At 41.5% G+C, this 24,600-nt stretch overlaps 1 protein-coding gene across 1 annotated transcript in view; it reads left to right on the top strand.

The window, feature by feature from the left end:
* Window positions 1-24,600, top strand: part of LOC115169338 (voltage-gated potassium channel subunit beta-1) — a 93,324-nt gene that overhangs the window by 7,685 nt on the left and 61,039 nt on the right. The window contains exon 2 of the mRNA XM_029724860.1: window positions 24,424-24,467. Within this exon, the coding sequence (XP_029580720.1) occupies window positions 24,424-24,467 (44 nt within the window). The remainder of the gene's footprint in view (window positions 1-24,423; window positions 24,468-24,600) is intronic.

A 24,600-nucleotide genomic window follows, 5' to 3' on the forward strand; every position in this document is an offset into this window, starting at 1 on the left:
GAAAAAGGCACTAATGATTTATGCTATACAACGTTTGACATGTTTGAACGAACGTAAATATTTTTTTCCCCCTCGTTCATGAAGACAAGTCCGGCGGGCATAGATCATGTGCTAACAACACGGAGCTTTTTGGACATAAATTATGAGCTTTTTTGAACAAAACTACATTTGTTATAGACCTGGGATTCCTGGAAGTGACATCTGATGAAGAGAATCAAAGGTAATGGATTATTTACATAGTATTTTCGATTTTAGATCTCTCCAACATGGCGGTTAGTCTGTATCGCAAAGCGTATTTTTCTGGGCGCAGTGCTCAGATTATTGCAAAGTGTGATTTCCCAGTAAGGTTATTTTTAAATCTGGCAATCCGGTTGCGTTCAAGAGATGTAAATCTATAATTCTTTGAATGACAATATAATATTTTACCAATGTTTTCAAATAGTAATTATTTAATTTGTTGTGCTGATTTGACTGGCGGTATTGGAGGGAAAAGATTTCCTCAACATCAACGCCATAGTAAAATGCTGTTTTTGGATATAAATATGAACTTGATAGAACAAAAAATGCATGTATTGTCTAACATAATGTCCTAGGAGTGTCATCTGATGGAGATTGTCAAAGGTTAGTGCATAATTTTAGCTGGTTTTCTGCTTTTGGTGACGCGTGTCTTTGCATTGACAAAACATTACACACAGCTATTTTCAATGTACTGTCCTAACATAATCTAACTTTATGCTTTCGCCGTAAAGCCTTTTTGAAATCGGACAACGTGGTTAGATTAAGGAGATGTTTATCTTTCAAAGGGTGTAAGATAGTTGTATGTTTGAGAAATTTTAATTATGACATTTAATTGTTTTCAAATTTGGCGCTCTTGATATTTCACCTGTTGTTGATAGGGTGTACCAGGGGTGGGACGCTTGCGTCCCACGTAGCCCATAGAGGTTAATGTAATTGAAGTCTACCAACGAAGTGCTATGGATGGTCTTGTGCTCTCCCTAGATGCTGAGAAAGCATTTGATCGTGTAGAGTGGTCTTACCTATTCTTTGCTCTAAATAAATTTGGTCTGGGGGACAACTTTATAAAATGGGTAAAAGTTTTATATGATGATCCTCAGGCTGCTGTCCTTACTAATGGACTACGGTCAAATAGCTTCTCTATACACAGAGGTACCAGACAGGGCTGTCCTTTGTCCCCCCTCCTATTTGCACTTGTTATGGAACCACTGACCGAGGCCATCAGGGTAACGCCTGCTATACAGGGGCTGCTCATTGGTGATGTTCACTATAAAATAAGCTTGTATGCTGATGATGTCCTGATATTCATTTCTAATCCCGAGACTTCAATCACATCTCTTATTAATATTATTGAGTTATTCAGCGAATTCTCAGGCTACAAGATTAACCTAACTAAATCAGAGGCTATGCCACTTGGTAACCTTCACTCTGTACCTAATACTTCTCCCCCCTTCCCTTTTAAATGGTCTCCCTCAGGTTTTACGTATCTGGGTATATTTGTAACTCCTAAATTCCAACAAATGTACAAAGCCAATTTTGTTCCCTTGTTTGACACAATAAGACAGGATCTGGAGCGCTGGAACTCTCTTCTGATTTCATGGTTGGGTAGAATATCCCTCTTGAAAATGAACATTTTACCTAGGCTACTTTATCCAATCCAAATGATCCCAGTATTACTCTCCAATAAGGTAATAAAGGATGTAAATTGATGGCTAAGTTCCTTTATATGGAGTAAACGCAAGCCAAGACTTAAGATGGCAATATTGCAGCTGCCAAGTTCTATGGGCGGCTTGGATCTGCCCAATATCAGGTTCTATCAGTGGTGTGCCCACCTATGTTATATTTCAGACTGGATCACAAACGATGACTCCTCTATTTGGTTAGACATTGAGACTTCTCTTTCAAAATACCCTTTACAGGACCTTTTGTTTTTCACAAGTTTCAAGTCTGTAAAAGATCACTGTAACAACCCCATTACACTTAACACACTCAAAGTATGGAGGTCAGTTCAACGTTTCCTGGGAAGGTCCAAACTAACCTCTGCTCTTACCCCAATTCTTAACAACCCAGATTTTGTCCCAGGATTGCTGGATGCTGGCTTTAACGTTTGGCTTAATAAGGACATACGCAGACTAAATGACTTATTTGCGGATAAGATTTTACTGTCATTTGAGCAGATGGTCGAGAAATATCAACTCCCAAAGCAGGACTTTTTCCGTTTCCTACAAGTAAGACATTATATTCTGAAGAGCACCACCTTAATTGGCAACACTGATATGTCTGTCATTGAAAGAATGCTTTTTTCCCCACAAAGGAAAATGTCTGTAAGTCTGTTTTATGATGCTTTAAGGTCCTTTTCCGCTGTCGACACACAGAGGGTGAAACAAGTGTGGGAGAAAGAACTGTCTGTTACCATTGACGAAGAGATGTGGGAGGACATTTGGAAATATGCAAAAACAATATCTATATGTAATCGTACTAGAGCAATTCAATTAAGAATAATACACAGATTGCATATATCCCCAAATCGCAGACATGCATTTAGCCCCTCTTCCTCCTCTCCTCAGTGTCTCAAATGTAAAACTGATACAGGCACCCTAACACATTGTTTATGGTCATGTACCAAAATACAAAGATACTGGTCTGGTGTTCTGCAAGAAATTGAAAATATCCTAGGGGTCGATCTAGAATTGGACCCAGTTTCTCTACTGTTAGGTCTCCCTAGTAGGCATGTAACTTCTGTGGGTAAGAGGAGGCTTTACAACATCCTCACCTTCGCAGTGAGGAAAAACATCCTCTTACAGTGGATTAGTGATAAGGTCCCCTCTATTAAAGATTGGCGTAAGATACTATTTGAATGGGTGCCGCTGGAATATCTGACATGTACATTGCATTCTAAGACAGATCAGTTCTACAAAGAATGGGAACCTTACCTAAATTACCTAGAACCTGAAGTATCAGCTATTATGCTGCAAGGATTCTCTTAGAATGGTGATCTATGTATTTCAGAATTACACTGTACGGTCCATGTGGGGAACTCAACTTCTTGGTTTAAACTGAGCTTTTTATTTAATTTAATTTTTATTTATTTTTTTTTATTTTTATTTTTCTGTTTATGGTTGTTTAAAATGTATGTATTGAGAGACGCAATGAGGGAGATGGGGTGAGAGAAGCGCTGAGCGGGGAGAGGAAAATGGTGTGTGTGTGTGTACGTGCGTGCATACATACGGATATGTGTAAGTGAGTGCTGTTTTTTTTGCCTTGTCTTTGTTGTTGTATCTCTTAATATGGGTGAAAATTGTGAAACTCCAATAAAAAATACTGTTACAAAAAAAAGAATGTGAAATAACAGTAGAGAGAATTATTTATGTCAGCTTTTATTTCTTTCATCACATTCCCAGTGGGTCATAAGTTTACATACACTCAATTAGTATTTGGTAGCGTTGCCTTTAAATTGTTTAACTTGGGTCAAACATTTTGGGTAGCCTTCCACAAGCTTCCCACAATAATTTGGATGAATTTTGGCCCATTCCTCCTGACAGAGCTGGTGTAACTGAATCAGGTTTGTAGGCCTCCTTGCTCGCACACACTTTTTCAGTTCTGCCGACAAATTTTCTATGGGATTGAGGTCAGGGCTTTGTGATGGCCACTCCAATACCTTCACTTTGTTGTGCTTAAGCCATTTTACCACAACTTTGGAAGTATGCTTGGTGTCAATGTCCATTTGGAAGACCCATTTGCGACCAAGCTTTAACTTCCTGACTGATGTCTTGAGATGTTGCGTCAATATATGCACATAATTTTCCTGCCTCATGATGCCATCTATTTTGTGCAGTGCACCAGTCCCTCCTGCAGCAAAGCACACCCAAAATATGATGCTTCACTGTTGGGATGTTCTTCGGCTTGCAAGCCTCCCCCTTTTTCCTCCAAACATAACAATGGTCATTATGGCCAAACAGTTCTATTTTTTTGTTTCATCAGACCAGAGGCCATTTCTCCAAAAAGTACGATCTTTGTCCCGATGAGCAGTTGCAAACCGTAGTCTGGCTTTTTTTATGGTGGTTTTAGAGCAGGGGCTTCTTCCTTGCTGAGCAGCCTTTCAGGTTATGTCGATATAGGACTCGTTTTACTGTGGATATAGATACTTTTGTATCTGTTTCCTCCAGCATCTTCACAAGGTCCTTTGCTGTTGTTCTGGGATTGATTTGCACTTTTCGCACCAAAGTACGTTCATCTCTAGGAGACAGAACGCATCTCCTTCCTGAGCGGTATGACGGCTGTGTGGTCCCATGGTGTTTATACTTGCGTACTATTGTAGACTTGTGAAGGTCTACAATTTGTTTTCTGAGGTCTTGGCTAATTTCTTTCGATTTTTCCATGATGTCAAGCAAAGAGGCACTGAGTTTGAAGGTAGGCATTGAAATACATCCCCAGGTACACCTTCAATTGACTCAAATGATGTCAATTAGCCTATCAGAAGCTTCTAAAGCCATGACATCATTTTCTGGAATTTTCCAAGCTGTTTAAAGGCACAGTCAACTTAGTGTATGTAAACTTCTGACCCACTGGAATTGTGATACAGTGAATTATAAGTGAAATAATCTGTCTGTAAACAATTGTTAGAAAAATTACTTGTGTCATGCACAAAGTAGATGTCCTAACCGACTTGCCAAAACTATAGTTTGTTAACAAGAAGTGTGTGGAGTGGTTGAAAAACGAGTTTTAATGACTCCAACCTAAGTTTATGTAAACTTCCGACTTCAACTGTATGTTATAGACTTCAATTTGTAGGCTAGGTTGTAGCAACCTCATGATGGGTATAGGGCAAATTCGAGCATCGTATAGTAACCTAAACCTATCAATGTTACATTGAGCTGGTTGAATGGAATATGAATGACAGTCATCCAATATACTATAATAGAAATAAGGCCATGCTCGTACCCGTATAAGGGTTGAAAATGGCAGATTTGGGCACTAATAAGTGCTTAAATTGGAACACAGTGCTTGTGCAGTAGCATGCTATAAATTACGTCAGAGCTCAGGCTCTGCGCTTCAATGCGCTGTATGGGTTTTGACTGACTGCTGTTCTGAACTTGAGCATCGCACGCACAAGAAGTTGGTCCCATCCCTCCCACTAGTTGGGCAACTTTAGCACATGTTTTGTTGTCTGAGTGAGGGAAATGCTGTAAATTAAAAGGACCTAATGTATTTTGTAAAATGAGACATTGAGGATTATAATAAATTCCACTTTGATGTCATACAAACAAGCCAAACACCCGTGAGTCCAAATGTGCACTTCACATTTTCTTACCATAAAACTCCAGTCTCAATGTCGATGATCACTATGTTTGTACAGTTACCAGATGACATGGCGTCATACCCTGGGTTGCTCTGATCAGAATGAGCCTATGTTTGTACAGTTACCAGATGACATAGTGTCATACCCTGGGTTGCTCTGAACAGAATGAGCCTATGTTTGTCTATTGTGATTCAGACCTGAATGCTAGTGCTTGTAGTATCCTATATCTTTGCTTTGTTTAATGGATACATGATCATGTTAAGTCTAATGTTGATGTTTCACGAATCTATAGGCCTACGGTGTCGCAATGGTGCTATTCAGAATGCTGGCTGGCAGCAATAATGTACAGTATTTACTTGTTCAGTAATTAAAGGGGGAAATTCAAAAATGTCAGATTGTAGAATGAATTTTTGATGCAACAGCATACTAATCAGTAACCAATAGATTGTTTTAGAATATACAACTGTCCTGTAGCCTACCTTAGCTGTATTTGGGCTCTCTCGCAGCTTGTATAGAACGTTTGTGCTGTGTAAAACCAGTCTTTTAATGCCAAATAATACAATCAGTCCACCGTCAAAACAATAGCTTGCCAGGGATTGTTTCATTATGCATACAATGCAGTCTAGCCGTTTTAGCCTATCTAAAGCTACAGTGCTTTCAGAAAGTATTCATACCCTTGACTTATTCCACATTTGTGTTACAGCCTGAATTCATAATGGATTTCATTTATGTTTTTCTCTCTCACCTAACTACACATTACCCCATAATGACAAAGTGAAAACATGTTTTTGAAATTTTTGCACATTTATTGAAAATAAAATACAGAATTATTTCATTTACATTACAATTTACAACCCTGAGTCAATACTTTGTAGAAGGCGTTTACAGCTGTGAGTCTTTTTGGGTAAGTCTCTAAAAGCTTTGCACACGTGGATAATACATTATTTTCCCGTTCTTCAAGCTCTGTCAAATTGATTGTTGATCATTGCTAGACAGCCATTTTCAAGTCTTGCCATAGATGGTAAGCAACCAGTGTAGATTTGGACATGTGTTTTATGTTATTGTCCTGCTGAAAGTCCATGCAACTTATTATGTTAAGGACATTTTTTACTCCTGAAATTATTTAGGCTTGCCATAACGAAGGGGTTGAATACTCAAGACATTTCAGCTTTACATTTTTTTTTATTTCAAACATTTTCTACAAATAATATTCCACTTTGACATTATGCGGTTTTGTGTGTCAATCAGTGACACAACATCTCAATTAATCCATTTTAAATTCAGGATGTAACACAACAAAATGTAGAAAAAAAGTAAAGTCAATACTTTCTGAAGGCACTTTGGAACTCGGACTCCACGCTGTCGGAGCTAACCGTCTCATCACTCGTAGGCTTACCAGTGCCCACAGAAGGGGGGTCGCTCTCACGAGCGCCGCTGGGTCTCTGGCAGTCATCAACTTGGTTTTCTGGGAGAGGACGAGGAGGAGATGGAGGACCGATATTCTCACTAGAGGAACTGTCACTATTCTCGAGAGGAGGAAGAAGAGGATGAGCAAGGCCACTGTCACTTTACTTTACTGACTATATTGTCCCCATGGGGAAATTTTGTTGCAGTGTCATGTACATGTTTAAAGTGGCATTGAAATAACAAAACAAATTGACAATACAACTTGCATAACAGTTACATACCAATAAAAAGAGACTAGCCTGCTGGCCTTACTGGGTCGATAGGAACATTAGCCCAAGCTATTTAGGAGGGATATCACACCTGGCACAAATGATTGTCTAGTTCTGTTTTTCCTGCCTAGGGGTGCCCTATACCTGCGCCCAGAGGGGAGTAGATCAAAGTCTGGGTACAGGGGGTGGCTTGGGTCAAAAATTATTTTGTGAGCCTTGCGGAGGGCCCTGACCTTAAAGATCTCATCCAGGTCTGTCTGTTTGACTCCAAGTACCTTGCTTACTGTGGTGATAATCCTTCTCAGCATATTTCTCTGGCTGACAGTGGAATTGCCAAACCAACAAACAATACAAAGGTTTAAATACTCTCAATGAAAGATTTGTAAAACAGAGTGAGTATAGTACAATTAACATTAAAAGATCACAGCTTTTTGATAAAGTACAGTCTCTACTGACTATGTAGGTCAGGTCTGTACATTTACTCCACTGAAGCTTATTGTCCAAGAGGACACCCATATATTTGTGTTCCTCTCCAATCTCTATGTTCTGACCTCTGATAGATGTTCCAGAGGTAGGTGTTGTTCGCTTCCTGAAGTCTATGCACATCTCTTTGGTCTTGTTGGTATTGAGGACCAAGTGTGATTCCTCACACCATTCTACAAAGTCATCTAGGACCGGGCCATGGTGTTCCTCGTTATCATGCAACAGGCTGATCAAGGCAGTGTCATCAGCGAACTTAACGAGGTTTCTGTCAGGATGGGAACTAGTACAACTATTAGTGTACAAAATGTACAGGAGTGGGGACAAAACACATCCCTGAGGAGAGCCTGTGTTGGTGTTGCATGTGTCCGACACTTGGGGACCTATTTTGACCCGCTGTGACCGTTGGCTCAGGAAGTCTAACAGCCACAAAATAAAGTCCACCTGTGTGCAATCTAAGTGTCACATGATTTCAGTATATATACACCTGTTCCAAACAGCCCCAGAGTCTGCAACACCACTAAGCAAGAGGCACCACCAAGCAAGTGGCACCATGAAGACCAAGGAGCTCTCCAAACAGGCCAGGGACAAAGTTGTGACGACGTACAGATCAGGGTTGGGTTATCAAAAAATATCCCAAACTTTGAACAACCCACGGAGCACCATTAAATCCATTATTAAAAAATGGAAAGAATATGGCACCACAACAAACCTGCCAAGAGAGGGCCGCCCACCTAAACACGGACCAGACAAGGAGGGCATTAACCAGAGAGGCAACAAAGAGACCAAAGATAACCCTGACGGAGCTGCAAAGAAGAAGTTGAAGTCAACACTTTGTTTTCTGATGCTGCTGGAATCATTTAGCCACTTGTCAGTACACTTGTAAAAAAGATTTTATAAAACATTTGATCAAACTCCATTATATACATGTATACAAGAGCTAGAAATATCTATACCACAATGCAGTTGTGAGCATACTAGGCATTCTATATTATGCTACAACATCAGTCTAAATGAATATGGATGTTGTGTAGGCTGAATGTTCCAGACAGGGTCCTGAATGTTTTTCAGCTGGTGAACCTTGTCTTGTTTTGGGCTATGGCAGCTGGTTTAGCAGGCTTTGGCAGTTGGCAGGGTTGTTGGGTTTGGGAAGCTGTGATTCTGGCTGCTTGTAGACCGCCGTCTTGTCCTTTCTCCGCTCCACAGCCAGGCGGACAAGCCTCTCCCTGAAGTGGTCGGTTCTGGGCTCGTACAATTTCTTCATCACCCACTACTTCGACTTCTTGCAGAAGATTTGTTTGTACTGCAAGTCTCCTGGAAAGACATGAAGACTGATCACGAGGATGTGAAAGACATGAAGACAGATCATGAGGATGTGTAACCATACATGAAACCATGTTCATCTGTAAATAAAAAAGGGTACGGTAGACTTGTATGTGTTTTGTTACACCCAGAGTCAATAATGGGGCATTGAGATGGGCTATTAGCAAAGGTGTGAAACGTTTGTTGTGTATGAGCACCTACAGCTGTGCGGTTGAGTAGACAAACACTGCCAACAATAGAGTGAATAGGCTAGAAGGGTATAATAAGCCTCTTTCCCCAATGCAAAATAATTGACTGCAAGAGTATGAAAAGGTTGAGGGGGCTTGACTTGTAGACAGTCTAGTGTGGTTGAGTAAAGAAGAACTGCCAAAAATAGAGTGAATAGGCTAGAAGAGTATACTAACAGCCCCTCTTCCCCATGCCAAAGAACTGATTGCATGGGTGTGAAAACTTTGAGGAGCACTTGGCTTGTGTATTGATGATTTTGTTTTCTCAAGAGGGGATTGTGCTTTCATAAATACCTTTTTGCTGTACTGGCTTGTTTGCGTCCCACATTCTTATGCTCCAGGATAGCAAGATATCATCAGTTCAGGACATGCACCAGTACAATTACTAGGTGTCTCATGGACCACTACTAGGCACTATATCCACCCTTTCCCCCTTGTGTCAAAAGATCATGCATACTAACCTTCACACACATTACCCACACCCAACAGACACCAGTCAGTTACCCACACCATCCCTTTCTTACTAATACCTCTGCTTTTCTCCCATTTATACTCCAAGCTTTGCATAAACAATCAACTAAGCCTCCATAATACAGAGAATACTACAGAAGAAGTTGTAGCTGTATTGATGGATATGGTTTTGACCTGCGACACCAGGTTCTGGGCGTGTGGAGGTAGCTTCTGAAACAGTACCTCAGACACTGCGAAGGTGTCAGAGGAACAGCAGGCCTCCAGAAAGAATGACTATTCAGTGGTGATGTTAATTTGAAGAAAGACGGAGATTCTGACTCACTGAGTTGTTGGTGTTGTTTTGATATTTCACAATTGACTATTTTGAAGCGGAGATGAATTAGTATTTTGTTTTATTTTTTACCCTAAGCGATTACAGCCTCAAGTCTGCTTGGGTATGATGCTACAAGCTTGGCACACATGTATTTTTTGAGTTTCTCCCATTCTTCGCTGCAGATCCTCTCAAGCTCTGTCAGGTTGGATGGGGAGCGTCGCTGCACAGCTATTTTCAGGTCTCTCCAAAGATGTTAGATCGGGTTCAAGTCCGGGCTCTAGCTGGGCCACTCAAGGACATTCTGAGACTTGTCCCAAAACCACTCCTGCGTTGTCTTGGCTGTGTGCTTAGGGTCGTTGTCCTGTTGGAAGGTGAACCTTTGCCCCAGTCTGAGGTCCTGAGCGCTCTGGAGCAGGTTTTCATTGAGGATCACTCTGTACTTTTCTCCATTCATCTTTCCCTTGATCCTGACTAGACTTCCAATCCCACCACCATGCTTCACCGTAGGGATGGTGCCAGGTTTCCTCCAGACATGACACTTGGCATTCAGTCCAAACAGTTCAATCTTGGTTTCATCAGACAAGAGAATCTTGTTTCTCATGGTCTGAGAGTCCTTTAGGTGCCTTTTGGCAAACTCCAAGCAGGCTGTCATAAGCTTTTTACAGAGGAGTGGCACCTGTCTGGCCACTCTACCATAATGGCCTGATTGGTGAAGTGCTGCAGAGATGGTTTTCCTTTTGGAAGGTTCTCCCATTTCCACAGAGGAACTCTGGAGCGCTGTCAGAGTGACCATCGAGTTCTTGGTCACCTCCCTGACCAAGGCCCTGCTCCCCTGATTGATCAGTTTGGCCGGGCGGACAGTTCTAGGAAGAGTCTTGGGAGTTCCAAACTTCTTCCATTTAAGAATGACGGAGGCCACTGTGTTCTTTGGGACCTTAAATGCTGCAGATATTTTTTGGTACCCCTCCCCAGATCTGTGCCTCGACAAAATCTTGTCTCGGAGCTCTGCGGACAATTCCTTCGACTTTATGGTGTGATTTTTGCTCTGACATGTCAACTGTGGGACCTTATATTGATAGGTGTGTGCCTTTCCAAATCATGTCCAATCAATTGATTTTACCACAGGTGGACTCCAATCAAGTTGTAGAAACATCTCAATGATGATCATTGGAAGCAGGATACACCTGCACTCAATTTCGAGTCTCATAGCAAAGGGTCTGAATACTTATGTAAATAAGGTATCTGTTTTTTATTTTAAATAAATTCGCAAAAAGTTTTTGCTTTATCATTATGGGGTATTGTGTGTAGATTGATGAGGAAAAAAGTAAGCTAATATAGTAGCATACTTGTAAACACACCAACCATGGCAACAAGACATGGACCATGTTTATGCCTAGCTCCAGTACATTTATTTAGCAAAGGTGACTTACACTAGTTCCTGGTGCTGAGCTTGATGTTGATGAAGCTGCAGATGTTGATGGGATCGGACTCTATAAATAGAACACATAGACGAGCGACATTAACATCTGCGGAAGTTAGTTAGCTAGCTAGGTAATGGTTAGATATGGTCTGGTAGGCTGTAGCTAACGTACCCTAAAGTAGCTAACATTAGCATGCAATTGATTTGCGTTGGAATGTCTAGTCAGCGTATTATGAAAGCTAGCTAGCAACATTTTGGTTTAGACAAAATAAATGTAGTTCGCTACCTAATTTAGATACGTTACCTCTGCTGGACTTGTTTTCTGCTGCGCTGGTGTTGGCTGATTGGATGCCTTCCTCTTTGAAGTGATGGGGGAAATCAATGGAATTAGCTTCACTTTTCAACTTTCTACGACCTGGCAACCCCATCAGTTGAGATCATTTTTATCAGGTCATTTTCGAAATCCGCCAGCCACTGTCGGCTCCGAGGAATATCTCCGGCAGGTAACTGATGAAATGTTACCCCAGAAGCCTGTACTTGCTTGTAGTTGCACATACACTAAACTTTGCAGTTGTTGTCAACAGAACAATGAAAATAGATAGTTATTGTAAACTGATGTTCTATGGCTGGTCCAGTGAGTAACATTAGCTACCTGTTGACGCCCATTCTCAGCTCAACTGGATCCACCTCGACAGGGGTGGTACTACGTCCTGTAATCGCTATCAGTTCGGGATATTGTGGTTTGCTTACAACCAGGATATATAGCTGGCCCTTTTCTACTGTTCAGATGCAGAAACGCATGTATTTGCATGTAGTGAGGAAATTCAAGATTTGTATGACACGTATTATATCTTAATAACATGTTCATGGACATATACTGTGAAAGAGCAGTGGTGAAATGTCCCTTTAATTTTGGGGCTGCATGTCTACAACTTCAGGATCATTTAAACAGGCTAATAATTTGTTTTGTCAGTCAATATAGAGCTAGCTATCTAACTATGTAAGTAAGCTAGCAACAACAATTTGCTTAGCAGCTGGTTAAGTCACTGCACTGGCGACTGATGTTCTTGCTATGAATTTTTGCAGGAGATAGCCACTGCTTTGTTCTTATTTTCTCACAATTGCAAACTATTAAATCACTGTCACAACATTTGTAATACATTTGGTAGTTATTCTGCCTATTTCATGCAAGGTCATACGCGAGCACATGGATATCATAAATTAGGAACTATGTTTTAGTTTTATAAATGGCGGATGCTCTGGAATAAAATCAAATCAATATGAGCTACAAGACAGATCGGTTGAGGGACCAGCATCGCTTAGGAGTGATGCCATCTGAATCGAGACAATGGCTTAAGGTCTGATAAGTTACAAGTTTATTAAAACTGGTTGCCCAAAGCCAGACCGGGAGGACACACTTCTTGCGTCCCAAATGGCACACTATCCCCTATATAGTGCACTACATTTGACCAGGGTTCATTTGGATCTGGTCAAAAGCAGTGTACTTAATAAGGATAAGGATAATAAGGATTAGGTTTGCGATTTATTAGAATTTTTTACATTTTAGTAATTTAGCACAGGGTTTCCCAAACTCAGTCCTGGGTCAAACAAATGTGACTATGATTTCTGTTTCCCTCTAAAAGTTGCCTTTGAAAGCTGGGCTATTTGTAACCATGTCAAAACGAATATTAGTTGAGGCTTTGGAGAACTCCCCCCCCCCATCTCTCTCGCTCTTTATCAGTGTGAACACACATACACACACTGCTGGTCTGTGATAGGCGACTGCCCAAGTAAACAGTTCACTGACTCTCTGCACACTCACAAGACTATATTCACACACATTACTGTATATATTCACTCACTCACAATTACTACACTGACAATCTCACACAAAACCCACACACATTCACATATACTACATATGCACACACACACACCGACACAACACAAACACACATACACACACCCGTTAATACCGACACAGTACAAACACACATACGCACACACATACACACTTTTACACTCATCATATGCTGCTGCTACTCTGTTCTTTATTTTACTCGTATTTTTATCTATCCTGATGCCTAGTCCCTTTACCCTGTCTTCATATTTACCTCAAGCACCTCTTACTCATGCACATTGATATGGTACTTGTACTCCCTGTGTATAGCTCCATTCTTGTGTATTTTATTCCTCTTGTGTTACTATGTTTCTTTTATAATTATTTGTTTACTCTGCATCGTTGGGCATGGCTCATAAGCAAGCATTTCATAGTAAAGTCTACACTGTTGTATTAGGCACATGTGACAAATACATTTTGATATATTTTTTTCATTCCATTGGTTCACTAAACTTGTAGCATTCCATTCTCCACTTTTTAGATTCCCTTGGTTCACTAAGGTTGTAGCATCCCATACCCTACCAGCAAACTGGTGTGAGACTTCCTTATAAAGACGTAGAATCATTCAGACTGGAAGATGCTCTCTCCAATGCTGAGAGCCCCCGCTTGTTGGGGAGTTGCAGCGATGAGCCAAGATCGTAGTAACAAAATTGGGGAGAAGTGGGTAAAAAAAGTATATAATGTATATATACACTACCAGTCAAAAGTTTTAAAACACTTACTCATTCAAGGGTTTTTCTTTATTTTTACTAAACTATGAAATAACACATATGATATCATGAAGTAACCCAAAATGTGTTAAACAAGTTAAAATATATTTTATAATTGAGATTCTTCAAATAGCCAACCTTTGCCTTGATGACAGCTTTGCACACTCTTGGCATTCTCTCAACCAGCTTAACCTGGAATGCTTTTCCAACAGTCTTGAAGGAGTTCCCACATATGCTGAGCACTTGTTGGCTGCAAGAGTGTGCAAAGCTGTTATCAATTCAAAGGGTGGCTACTTTGAAGAATCTCAAATATAAAATATATTTTGTTTTGTTTAACACTTTTTTAGTTACCACATGATTCCATTTGTTATCTCATAGTTTTGATGTCTTCACTATTATTATACAAGGTAGAAAATAGTCAAAATAAAGAAAAACCCTTAAATGAGTAGGTGTGTTTAAACTTTTGACCGGTAGTGTATATGTAAGCTATTTTCACATCTCCATGACAACTGTGAATGACTCAAACGGCCGTATTATCACGTTGTGGTTTTCGTTTGGTCGCGCTGCTCGCACTCTGTATCAAGATTACACCTTCAGATGTTTCCCAATGTGGCATGTGAGGCAGAGCGTGACAGCTACACAAACACACACACACACACGAGGATGCACACACTCACACCCACACACCAGTGTCAGTCAGTGCCATTTAAGATTAGGAGGACGGCACCAACTTTACACTCGTGGGAATTGGCCTATATTAAAATGTTTCTTACAGAATAAATGTGAAAATGCATATGCATAAGAGTGAAAGGTAACAGTTTGGAGATTATGGGAAAATTATTAGACCAAAGTTGAGGACACAGCATTTCACCTGACACAAGACTGAATCCAAAAATTACACTTGATTTGATGTGGATTTGACATTTATTGTACTTTTCTCTGCATTTGTTGATATCGAAATCTAAAAATACTTTGAATACATTCCGTGACATGATAAAAATATTAATGGAAAATGTGAGGTAGGTGCAACATAAGAAAAAAAAGACAAGGGTCTGAGTGAGAGGTCTAACTGCTGTCTCCAAGGGGCCACACGCCTCTCCATAGTGTGCACATTTCAAAGTCATTTCAATGCACTTTTATGACTCCAAGAAGAGTCTTCAACTATAAGGTGCTTTTTTGAGCTCTCCTAGCTGTGCTGTTGAGGAACTAGAGCAAGAACACTTGTAGTTGTTTTGTTTGGAACACAACCCTGCATCTCTGCCATCACAGAATTACTGTTGTTGTTTACGCAATCAAAAACATCTTATTATAAATGAATGGAGTCTTGAGTCACTGGCGTAGGGGAAACCCCCACAGCAACCGCAAGGCGGAGGGGCCTACGAGCTCTGAGGTCTCATGCGCCCGTCATCTCACATCTATGTCAAAATATTATAATTTTGACAGTAACCCTCTTTTTTTAATTTTCACATGTAGCAAGCGAAGTATTTGTGTTGTCCAATCTACATGGGTAGTCGGTGAGCCAGACAGACAATATTCACTGAGTGAACAAAACATTGAGGACATTTCCTAATATTGAGTTGCACACTATCGCAGGTGGAAGCTAGTAGTCCTACTGATGCATCAGCTAGCACTAGCAACCTCCCAGTCCCGACAGAGACCTCACTGCCCGGGCCCGCTTAATGTTCCAGTCTAGTTGGTGCTAAAGGAGATGAAACGGCTCTGTTGCATCCCGCAGTGTGTGTGGCGTTCTTTTATGTTTTTAATTTGTTCACTTAGTTTACAAACAATCTGCCAACCATGGATTTACAGTGGTGGGGTGTTGGACTGATCTTGTTGATCGTGTACATACCCGCTACAAACAGACTAAATGATGAAAACGCTGCTGGCAGCGGAATCCAATACAGCAGGGAGTTCTTACTACAATGCAACTCAAACACAAACACCATGGATATCCCAATGGACCATCTAATCCCTGATTGTCTGCGAGTGGATTGCAAACCTAAATGCAAACTTGGAAAACGCGGGGGAATCAGACAAAGACTTAAAAAATTAAAGACCAAACCTCCCTTACCCACCAACTTGCTGATCAATGCGCATGCACTGAGGGTAAAAACCGGGAGGCCTGTTTGTTGGCATTTACTGAGACTTGGCTGGAAGACAGAGTCCCGGACAGGGACGTGGAGCCGGCCTTCACTCTGGTCAGAGCGGACCGTGATCTGACAGTCACAGGGAAACATCACAGCGGGGGCGTCTGCCTGCTGGTCAGGGACCAGTGGTGTAAATGGATCTTCACGGCGGGGGCGTCTGCCTGCTTGTCAGGGACCAGTGGTGTAAATGGATCTTCACGGCGGGGCGTCTGCCTGCTTGTCAGGGACCAGTGGTGTAAATGGATCTTCACGGCGGGGCGTCTGCCTGCTGGTCAGGGACCAGTGGTGTAAATGGATCTTCATGGCGGGGCGTCTGCCTGCTTGTCAGGGACCAGAAGTGTAAATGGATCTTCACGGCGGGGCGTCTGCCTGCTGGTCAGGGACCAGTGGTGTAAATCGATCCTGGTAAGAGAGAGACTCTGTACCCCGACATTGAACTGCTTTCTGTGTCACTGCAACCTTACTATCTGCCCCGTGAGTTCCACCAATTATTTGTCACCGTTGTGAACATTCAACCGAAAGCTAATATAACAAAGGCATCAGAGATGATTTATAATCTGTCACAGAAACTGGAATCCATCTCCCCCGACGCACCCACATTTATTTTAGGGGATTTTAACAAATGTACTTTGCACAAAGTCCTGTGCACATACCACCAGTATGTGAAATGTCACACTAGGAAAAATAAGACTCTTGATTTGTGCTATGGGACAATACCAAATGTGTTCTCTGCCACCACCAGACCTCGCCTAGGGACATCAGACCACAATGTTGTCTACCTCCGGCCAACCTACTGTCGCCTCCTGGAGAGGGAGAAACCCACAGTTAAAACTGTCCAGATCTGGAACGACAACAGTATCACTTGTCTCCAGGGGTGTTTTGACTGTACTATGTGGGAGGTACAGTGGCTTGTGAAAATATTCACGCCTTTTGGCATTTTTCCTATTTTATTGCTGTACAATCTGGAATTAACATTTTTGGGGAGTTTGTATAATTTGATTTACAGGGAGGGAAAAAAGTATTTGATCCCCTGCTGATTTTGTACGTTTGCCCACTGACAAAGAAATGATCAGTCTATAATTTTAATGGTAGGTTTATTTGAACAGTGAGACACAGAATAACAACAAAAAAATCCAGAAAAACGCATGTCAAAAATGTTATAAATTGATTTGCATTTTAATGAGGGAAATAAGTATTTGACCCCCTCTCAATCAGAAAAGTTTCTGGCTCCCAGGTGTCTTTTATACAGGTAACGAGCTGAGATTAGGAGCACACTCTTAAAGGGAGTGCTCCTAATCTCTGCTTGTTACCTGTATAAAAGACACCTTTCCACAGAAGCAATGAATCAATCCGATTCCAAACTCTCCACCATGACCAAGACCAAAGAGCTCTCCAAGGATGTCAGGGACAAGATTGTAGACCTACACAAGGCTGGAATGGGCTACAAGACCATCGCCAAGCAGCTTGGTGAGAAGGTGACAACAGTTGGTGAGATTATTCGCAAATGGAAGAAACACAAAAGAACTGTCAATCTCCCTCGGCCTGGGGCTCCATGCAAGATCTCACCTAGTGGAGTTGCAATGATCATGAGAACGGTGAGGAATCAGCCCAGAACTACACAGGAGGATCTTGTCAATGATCTCAAGGCAGCTGGGACCATAGTCACCAAGAAAACAATTGGTAACACACTACGCCGTGAAGGACTGAAATCCTGCAGCGCCCGCACATTGGTGAAAATCTGATATCAACTTTGGAGGGGACAATTACATGAACTTTTCTCAAGAGCAATTCCCGAGGGGGACACCAAAAGTAGTGCTGTAACACATAGCCTACATTGTAATATGGTAAATGTATATTGAGGAACCAAAGAAATAAGGTGTTTGCTGTACTCCTAACTACCGGTACCCAAATCTACACAACTAATCACAACAGCAATACCATTGCCTTTAACAAATCTTAGTTCAGTCACCAGTTTAAGTTGAGAGTGGGGGTATCCATGGCATTTTCCAATTATGTTCCTATTTTACAAGTCAAAAAAATTGAGAACCTTTCATAATGTTGCCAAACAAAGACTCAACAAACTTACCTGAGACTCCCTGTCTCTGCCAGTCTGTCCCTGCATATCTGTCCCCAACTCTGTTGTCTGTGTGCCATCTGTGCCTGCTCTGCCTAATGACATCATTGTGAAACATTTCCATTAGAATTTCATTTCTTTCTTATGAACATTTTATCAACTAGTCTTTGAGATATTAGGCTACTAGGGTTCTTACTATGCGTTTTGGTGTATTGAAAAATACTCTGATGTCCGTCTTTTATTTTTCTGCCATTTTTCTACCTGGCTGGCTACACACACAGTGTGTAGGTTATTTACAGTAGGAGATGGGCTTCTATCATCTTCAATCATTCTATTTGGGCTTCAATCTAAAAGGTAGCTAGCAAATGTGAAACGGATTAAAATGATAAGAGTTGACAGCTGTATGAGTTCACCATTTACACAACAGATGCTGCAACCTTTTGTAATTTTAATAGTTTGTTTCATATTGGCTGGCTTCCAACAATAGCTGAATTTGCAAAGCTAGCGAGCACCAATTCAGTTTCAGTGGTGTTTGCTATAATCTTTGCTACCCGGGTTAAATAAAGGTGAAATAAAATAAATAAATAAAAGTTCACTTGCGACAATTTAGCTTTTGCAACGAGACCATTAAATATATTTTGACAATGGTAGAAGAGAGTGTAGTTCTGTTGAGTTTGGATTTCAGTTTATTGCTAACCTTATCACAGGGACTTTGAGGAACTAACTTACATCATCTGCATGCTGATTCCATCTTTGACGACGCCACATAAATGGAATAGGTACTAGCTAGCTTAATAGTTAATATTTGCGTGCTAGCTCTGCATATTCAGCTGTGTGTGTGCGCGATTGACTGGATTAACCTCACGTCAGTTACGTGCATTGAGTGCCTTTCAGACAGTAGATACGACCCCTCAGTGGATCAAACCATTGTGAGGCAAAGGGTGGGGGGGGTTGCAATCTTTTGAAACTTAAAAACGCGCTATTAAGTGTCTATAATCAGCACAATTGCTTTCATTTGCGTATTATTCATATTATTTAAATTACATAGTTATGTTTCAGTGATATATTGGGGGGGACAAATCATATTTTTCCCAGGATGGGGGGGTCGTGTCCCCCCCGTCCCCCCCGGGGTTTCTGCCCCTGCGCCCGCAAGGTCCCCCTGCTCAAGAAAGCACATATACATGCCCCTCTGAAGTTTGCCAATGAACATCTGAATGATTCAGAGAACAACTGGGTGAAAGTGTTGTGGTCAGATGAGACCAAATGGAGCTCTTTGGCATCAACTCAACTCGCCGTGTTTGGAGGAGTAGGAATGCTGCCTATGACCCCAAGAATACCATCCCCACCGTCAAACATGGAGGTGGAAACATTATGCTTTGGGGGTGTTTTTCTGCTAAGGGGACAGGACAACTTCACCGCATCAAAGGGACGATGGACGGGGCCATGTACCGTCAAATCTTGGGTGAGAACCTCCTTCCCAGTGAAGTCTCAAAAACCATCAAGGGCTATGATGAAACTGGCTCTCATGAAGACCGCCACAGGAATGGAAGACCCAGAGTTACCACTGCTGCAGGAGATAAGTTCATTAGAGTTACCAGCCTTAGAAATTGCAGCCCAAATAAATGCTTCACAGAGTTCAATTAACAGACACATCTCAACCTCAACTGTTCAGAGGGGACTGTGTGATTCAGGCCTTTCTGGTCAAATTGCTGCGAAGAAACTACTACTAAAGGACACCAATAACAAGAAGAGACTTGCTTGGGCCAAGAAACATGAGAAATGGACATTAGACTGGTGGAAATTTGTCCTTTGGTCTGGAGTCCAAATTTTAGATTTTGGTACCAATCGCTGTGTCTTCGTGAGATGCAGTGTGGGTGAACGGATTATCTTCACATGTGTATTTCCCCACCGTAAAGCATGGAGGAGAAGTTATTATGGTGTGGGGGTGCTTTGCTGGTGACCCTGTCTGTGATTTATTTAGAATTCAAGGCACACTTAACCAGCATGGCTACCACAGCATTATACAGTGATATGCCATCCCACCTGGTTTGGGCTTAGTGGGACTATCATTTGTTTTTCAACAGGACAATGACTCAACACATCTCCAGGCTGTGTAAGGGCTATTTTACCAAGTAGGAGAGTGATGGAGTGCTGCATCAGATGACCTGGCCTCCACAATCCCGTGACTTCAACCAAATTGAGATGGTTTGGGATGAGTCGGACCGCAGAGTGAAGGAAAAGCAGCCAACAAGTGATCAGCATATGTGGGAACTCCAAGACTGTTGGAAAATCATTCCAGGTGAAGTTGATTGAGAGAATACCAAGAGTGTGCAAAGCTGTCATCAAGGCAAAGGGTTGCTATTTGAAGAATCTCAAATGTAAAATATATTTTGATTTGTTTAACACTTTTTTGCTTACTACATGATTCCATATGTGTTGTTTCATAGTTTTAATGTCTTCACTATTAATCTACAATGTAGAAAATAGTAAAAAATTAAAATTAAAAAAAACTTGAATGAGTTGGTGTTTTAAAACTTTTGATCGGTAGTAAATGAACAGTTGAAGTCGGAAGTTTACATACACTTAGGTTGGAGTCATTAAAACTTGTTTTTCAACCACTCCACAAATTTCTTGTCAACAAACTATAGTTTTGTCAAGTCGGTTAGGACATCTACTTTGTGCATGACAAAACAAATTCTTCCAAAAATTGTTTTCAGGCATATTATTTCAGTTATAATTCACTGTATCACAATTCCAGTGGGTCAGAATACACTAAGTTGACTGTGCCTTTAAACAGCTTGGAAAATTCCAGAAAATGATGTCATGGCTTTAGAAGCTTCTGATAGGCTAATTGACATCATTTGAGTCAATTGGAGGTGTACATATGGATGTATTTCAAGGCCTACCTTCAAACTCAGTGCCTCTTTGCTCAAATAAGCCAAGACCTCAGAAAACAAATTGCAGACCTTCACAAGTCTGGTTCATCCTTGGGAGCAATTTCCAAATGCCTGAAGATACCATGTTCATCTGTACAAACAATAGTACGGAAGTATAAACACCATGGGACCACACAGCCGTCATTCCGCTCAGGAAGGAGACGCGTTCTGTCTCCTAGAGATGAACATACTTTGGTGCGAAAAGTGCAAATCAATCCCAGAACAACAGCAAAGGATCTTGTGAAGATGCTGGAGGAAACAGGTACAAAAGTATCTATATCCACAGTAAAGCGAGTCCTATATCGACATAACCTGAAAGGCCGCTCAGCAAGGAAGAAGCCACTGCTCTCAAACCACCATAAAAAAAGCCAGACTACGGTTTGCAACTGCACATGGGGACAAAGATCGTACTTTTTGGAGAAATGTCCTCTGGTCTGATGAAACACAAAAAAGAACTGTTTGGCCATAATGACCATTGTTATGTTTGGAGGAAAAAGGGGGAGGCTTGCAAGCCCAAGAACATCCCAACTGTGAAGCACGGGGGTGGCAGCATCATGTTGTGGGGGTGCTTTGCTGCAGGAGGGACTGGTGCCCTGCACAAAATAGATGGCATCATGAGGCAGGAACATTATGTGAATATATTGAAGCAACATCTCAAGACATCAGTCAGGAAGTTAAAGCTTGGTCGCAAATGAGTCTTCCAAATGGACAATGACACCAACCATACTTCCAATGTTGTGGCAAAATGGATTAAGGACAACAACGTCAAGATACTGGAGTGGCCATCACAAAGCCCTGACCTCAATCCCATGGAAGATTTGTGGGCAGAACTGAAAAAGCGTGTGCGAGCAAGGAGGCCTACAAACCTGACTCAGTTACACCAGCTCTGTCAGGAGGAATGGGCCAAAATTCACCCAACTTATTATGGGAAGCTTGTGGAAGGCTACCCAAAATGTTTGACCCAAGTTAAACAATTTTAAGGCAATAGCTACCAAATACTAATTGAGTGTATGTAAACTTCTGACCCACTGGGAATGTGATAAATAAAAGCTGAAATAAATCATTCTCTCTACTATTATTCTGACATTTCACATTCTTAAAATAAAGTTGTGATCCTAACTGGCCTAAAACAGGGAATCTTTACTAGCATTAAATGTCAGGAATTGTGAAAAACTGAGTTGAAATGTTTTTGGCTAAGGTGTATGTAAACTTCCGACTTCAACTGTATGTTAGTGTCTTTAGCAAACCTATGTATTAAACTCTAGCTCAATAATACAGTAAATTGCCCACCGATGTAATTAGTGACCAAGGAAGACTCGAGATATTGAATTTTCCATACACGAGTTCCAAAGAGGCTGTGCTGGGTATGTGACCCATCTCCCTCCCCCTTTCAGTACCTTTGATGTCCAGTCAATTCCAGGGGTATTAAAGTATTCCAGTATTAAAGTTTAATTGGGCCCCATAACATGCACAGATCATTTACTCACACACACATGATATGCACGCACGCACACGATCGCACATATACGTACACACACACGTACACTCACACACACACACACTGAGCCCTGTGGGGAACCAGCTGTCATTTCACATTTCACATGCACTAACGAAAGCACGCACGCACGCACACACACACACACACACACACAGACCCACACACACACACACACACACAGTTGCACGTACAAACACACACACACTAACTGAACCCTGTGGGGGACCAGCTGTCATTTCACATTTCTCATTCTGTGTCATTTAGCGAAGTGTGTTTGATCTGCATAGACTTCAGGACTTTCAGATTCTCCCCTCTGTGACTATCTACACCTTGGACTCTCGCTTTTTCCCTTTCTCTTTCTCTTTCCCTCTCAATCTCCCTCTCTCTCTCTCTCTCTCTCTCTCTCATTACTCCAATTCCCTCTGTACCAATTCCTTCCTTCCTACTTGTCTGTCTCCCTCCCCTCTGTCTCTCTCTCCCTATTCTTCCCCACCCTCTTTTCTCGGTCCACCAAGTGTCAGTCAAGGACAACATGCGTGCATGTGTGAAAATCAATGGCCTTGGGTTTTTCTCCAGTCGTTACTTATTTTCTCCTACTCCATGAGAGGAACTCTATCTCTCTCTCGCTCCCTCTCTTTTTGTATTAGCATGGATCAGCTAGGAGGAAATTGAGAATTAGCTTGGAATAAATTAGGCTTTAGGAGAGAGCCATAGATCAGAGGGATACTGTGAGAGAGTTAATGGTCAGGGGGACAGCAAGAAAGAGAGAGAGAGATAGAGGGGGGGGGCGAGCGAGCGAGAGAGAGAGAAGAGAGTGAATGACAGAGAGAGAAAGAGGGAGGGGTGAGAGTGGGGGGGTGGGTGGGTAGAGAGAGAGAGAACGAGAGAGAGGGTGGAGAGAGAGAGATAGAGAAAGGTGAAAGTGTTTGGGATTGCAGTCGTATTAGAGTAATAAGATAGCACTGCAGTGGTGATGGTTGCAGATGCTACAGATAGGCGTGTTGTGTTCCTGAGGCAGACAATAACAATATAATGTTTTAGGGTAGAATTGTCTGTTATCTCTGTTGTGTGTGCGAGTTTGTGTGCATGTGAGCGTGCGTGCATGCATGTGTGTATACTGTATGTGTGGAAGAGCTCCTGAGTGGCGCAGCAGTCTAAGGCACTGCATCTCAGTGCTAGAGGTGTCATTACAAACCCTGGTTTGTTCCCAGGCGGTGTGCAATTGGCACAGCATCGTCCGGGTTACGGGAGGGTTTGCCGGGTGTAGACCATTATTGTAAAATAAGAATTTGTTTTTAACTGACTTGCCTAGTTAAATTAAGGTTAAATAAAAAAAATATCTGTGTGTATTTCTTTAAGAATCTGATTTGGGAAAAAACATCTTAGACTGAAAAAAGATTGATGGCTTACTAAACAACAAAAAAATGCAACAACAAAAAACAGTTATTGTTTTGTACAAAATCAGTCATATAATTTCAAACCCCACAGAATTACAGTATGAAGTAATGAAACAAGTCCAATCAACCCATATAGTCCTCAAGGGGCTTTTAAAAACATCACAATGCTTCAGGGCCAGAGAAAATCCAATGTGAGAGTGTAGTGTGTGATAGATGGGCTAAATCAACTCTCTTCTCCCAGTAATCTCTCAATTCTGATTCATGATTGGACCAGCGACAGAGGTCACGGCGTGTTCCAATGATTCTCCATGATCAAATATGAGGAGGTCAATAAAGGTCACAATGACCATTATTAAACGCTCCGCGCAGAGATTACAATTGATTTTCTGTTCCTTTTCAATTGTTCGGTGCAAAGCGGAGCAAACGCTGCCAGTGAATTGTGTACATGTCTCATGTGTTTACATCCCATCTAATAGCATGAACACGCAACACTAGTTTTCTTCATCTCAGTAACATTATGGGATGTGTTTTCCACAGGAACCTGGGGAAATCAGGCCTGCGTGTCTCCTGTTTGGGCCTCGGTGAGTACGTTTAATTAGCATTAGTGACAAATCACTAATGATTTGATCAGCATCCATGTGTAACCTCTGTATTAAGCTCAACTCTTTCCAGGTACTATTGCTTTATTATGTCCTATGGGTTTGTGAAAAGGGA

The sequence above is a fragment of the Salmo trutta genome, chromosome 31, assembly GCF_901001165.1.
Source record: "Salmo trutta chromosome 31, fSalTru1.1, whole genome shotgun sequence".
Classification (NCBI taxonomy): domain Eukaryota; kingdom Metazoa; phylum Chordata; class Actinopteri; order Salmoniformes; family Salmonidae; genus Salmo; species Salmo trutta.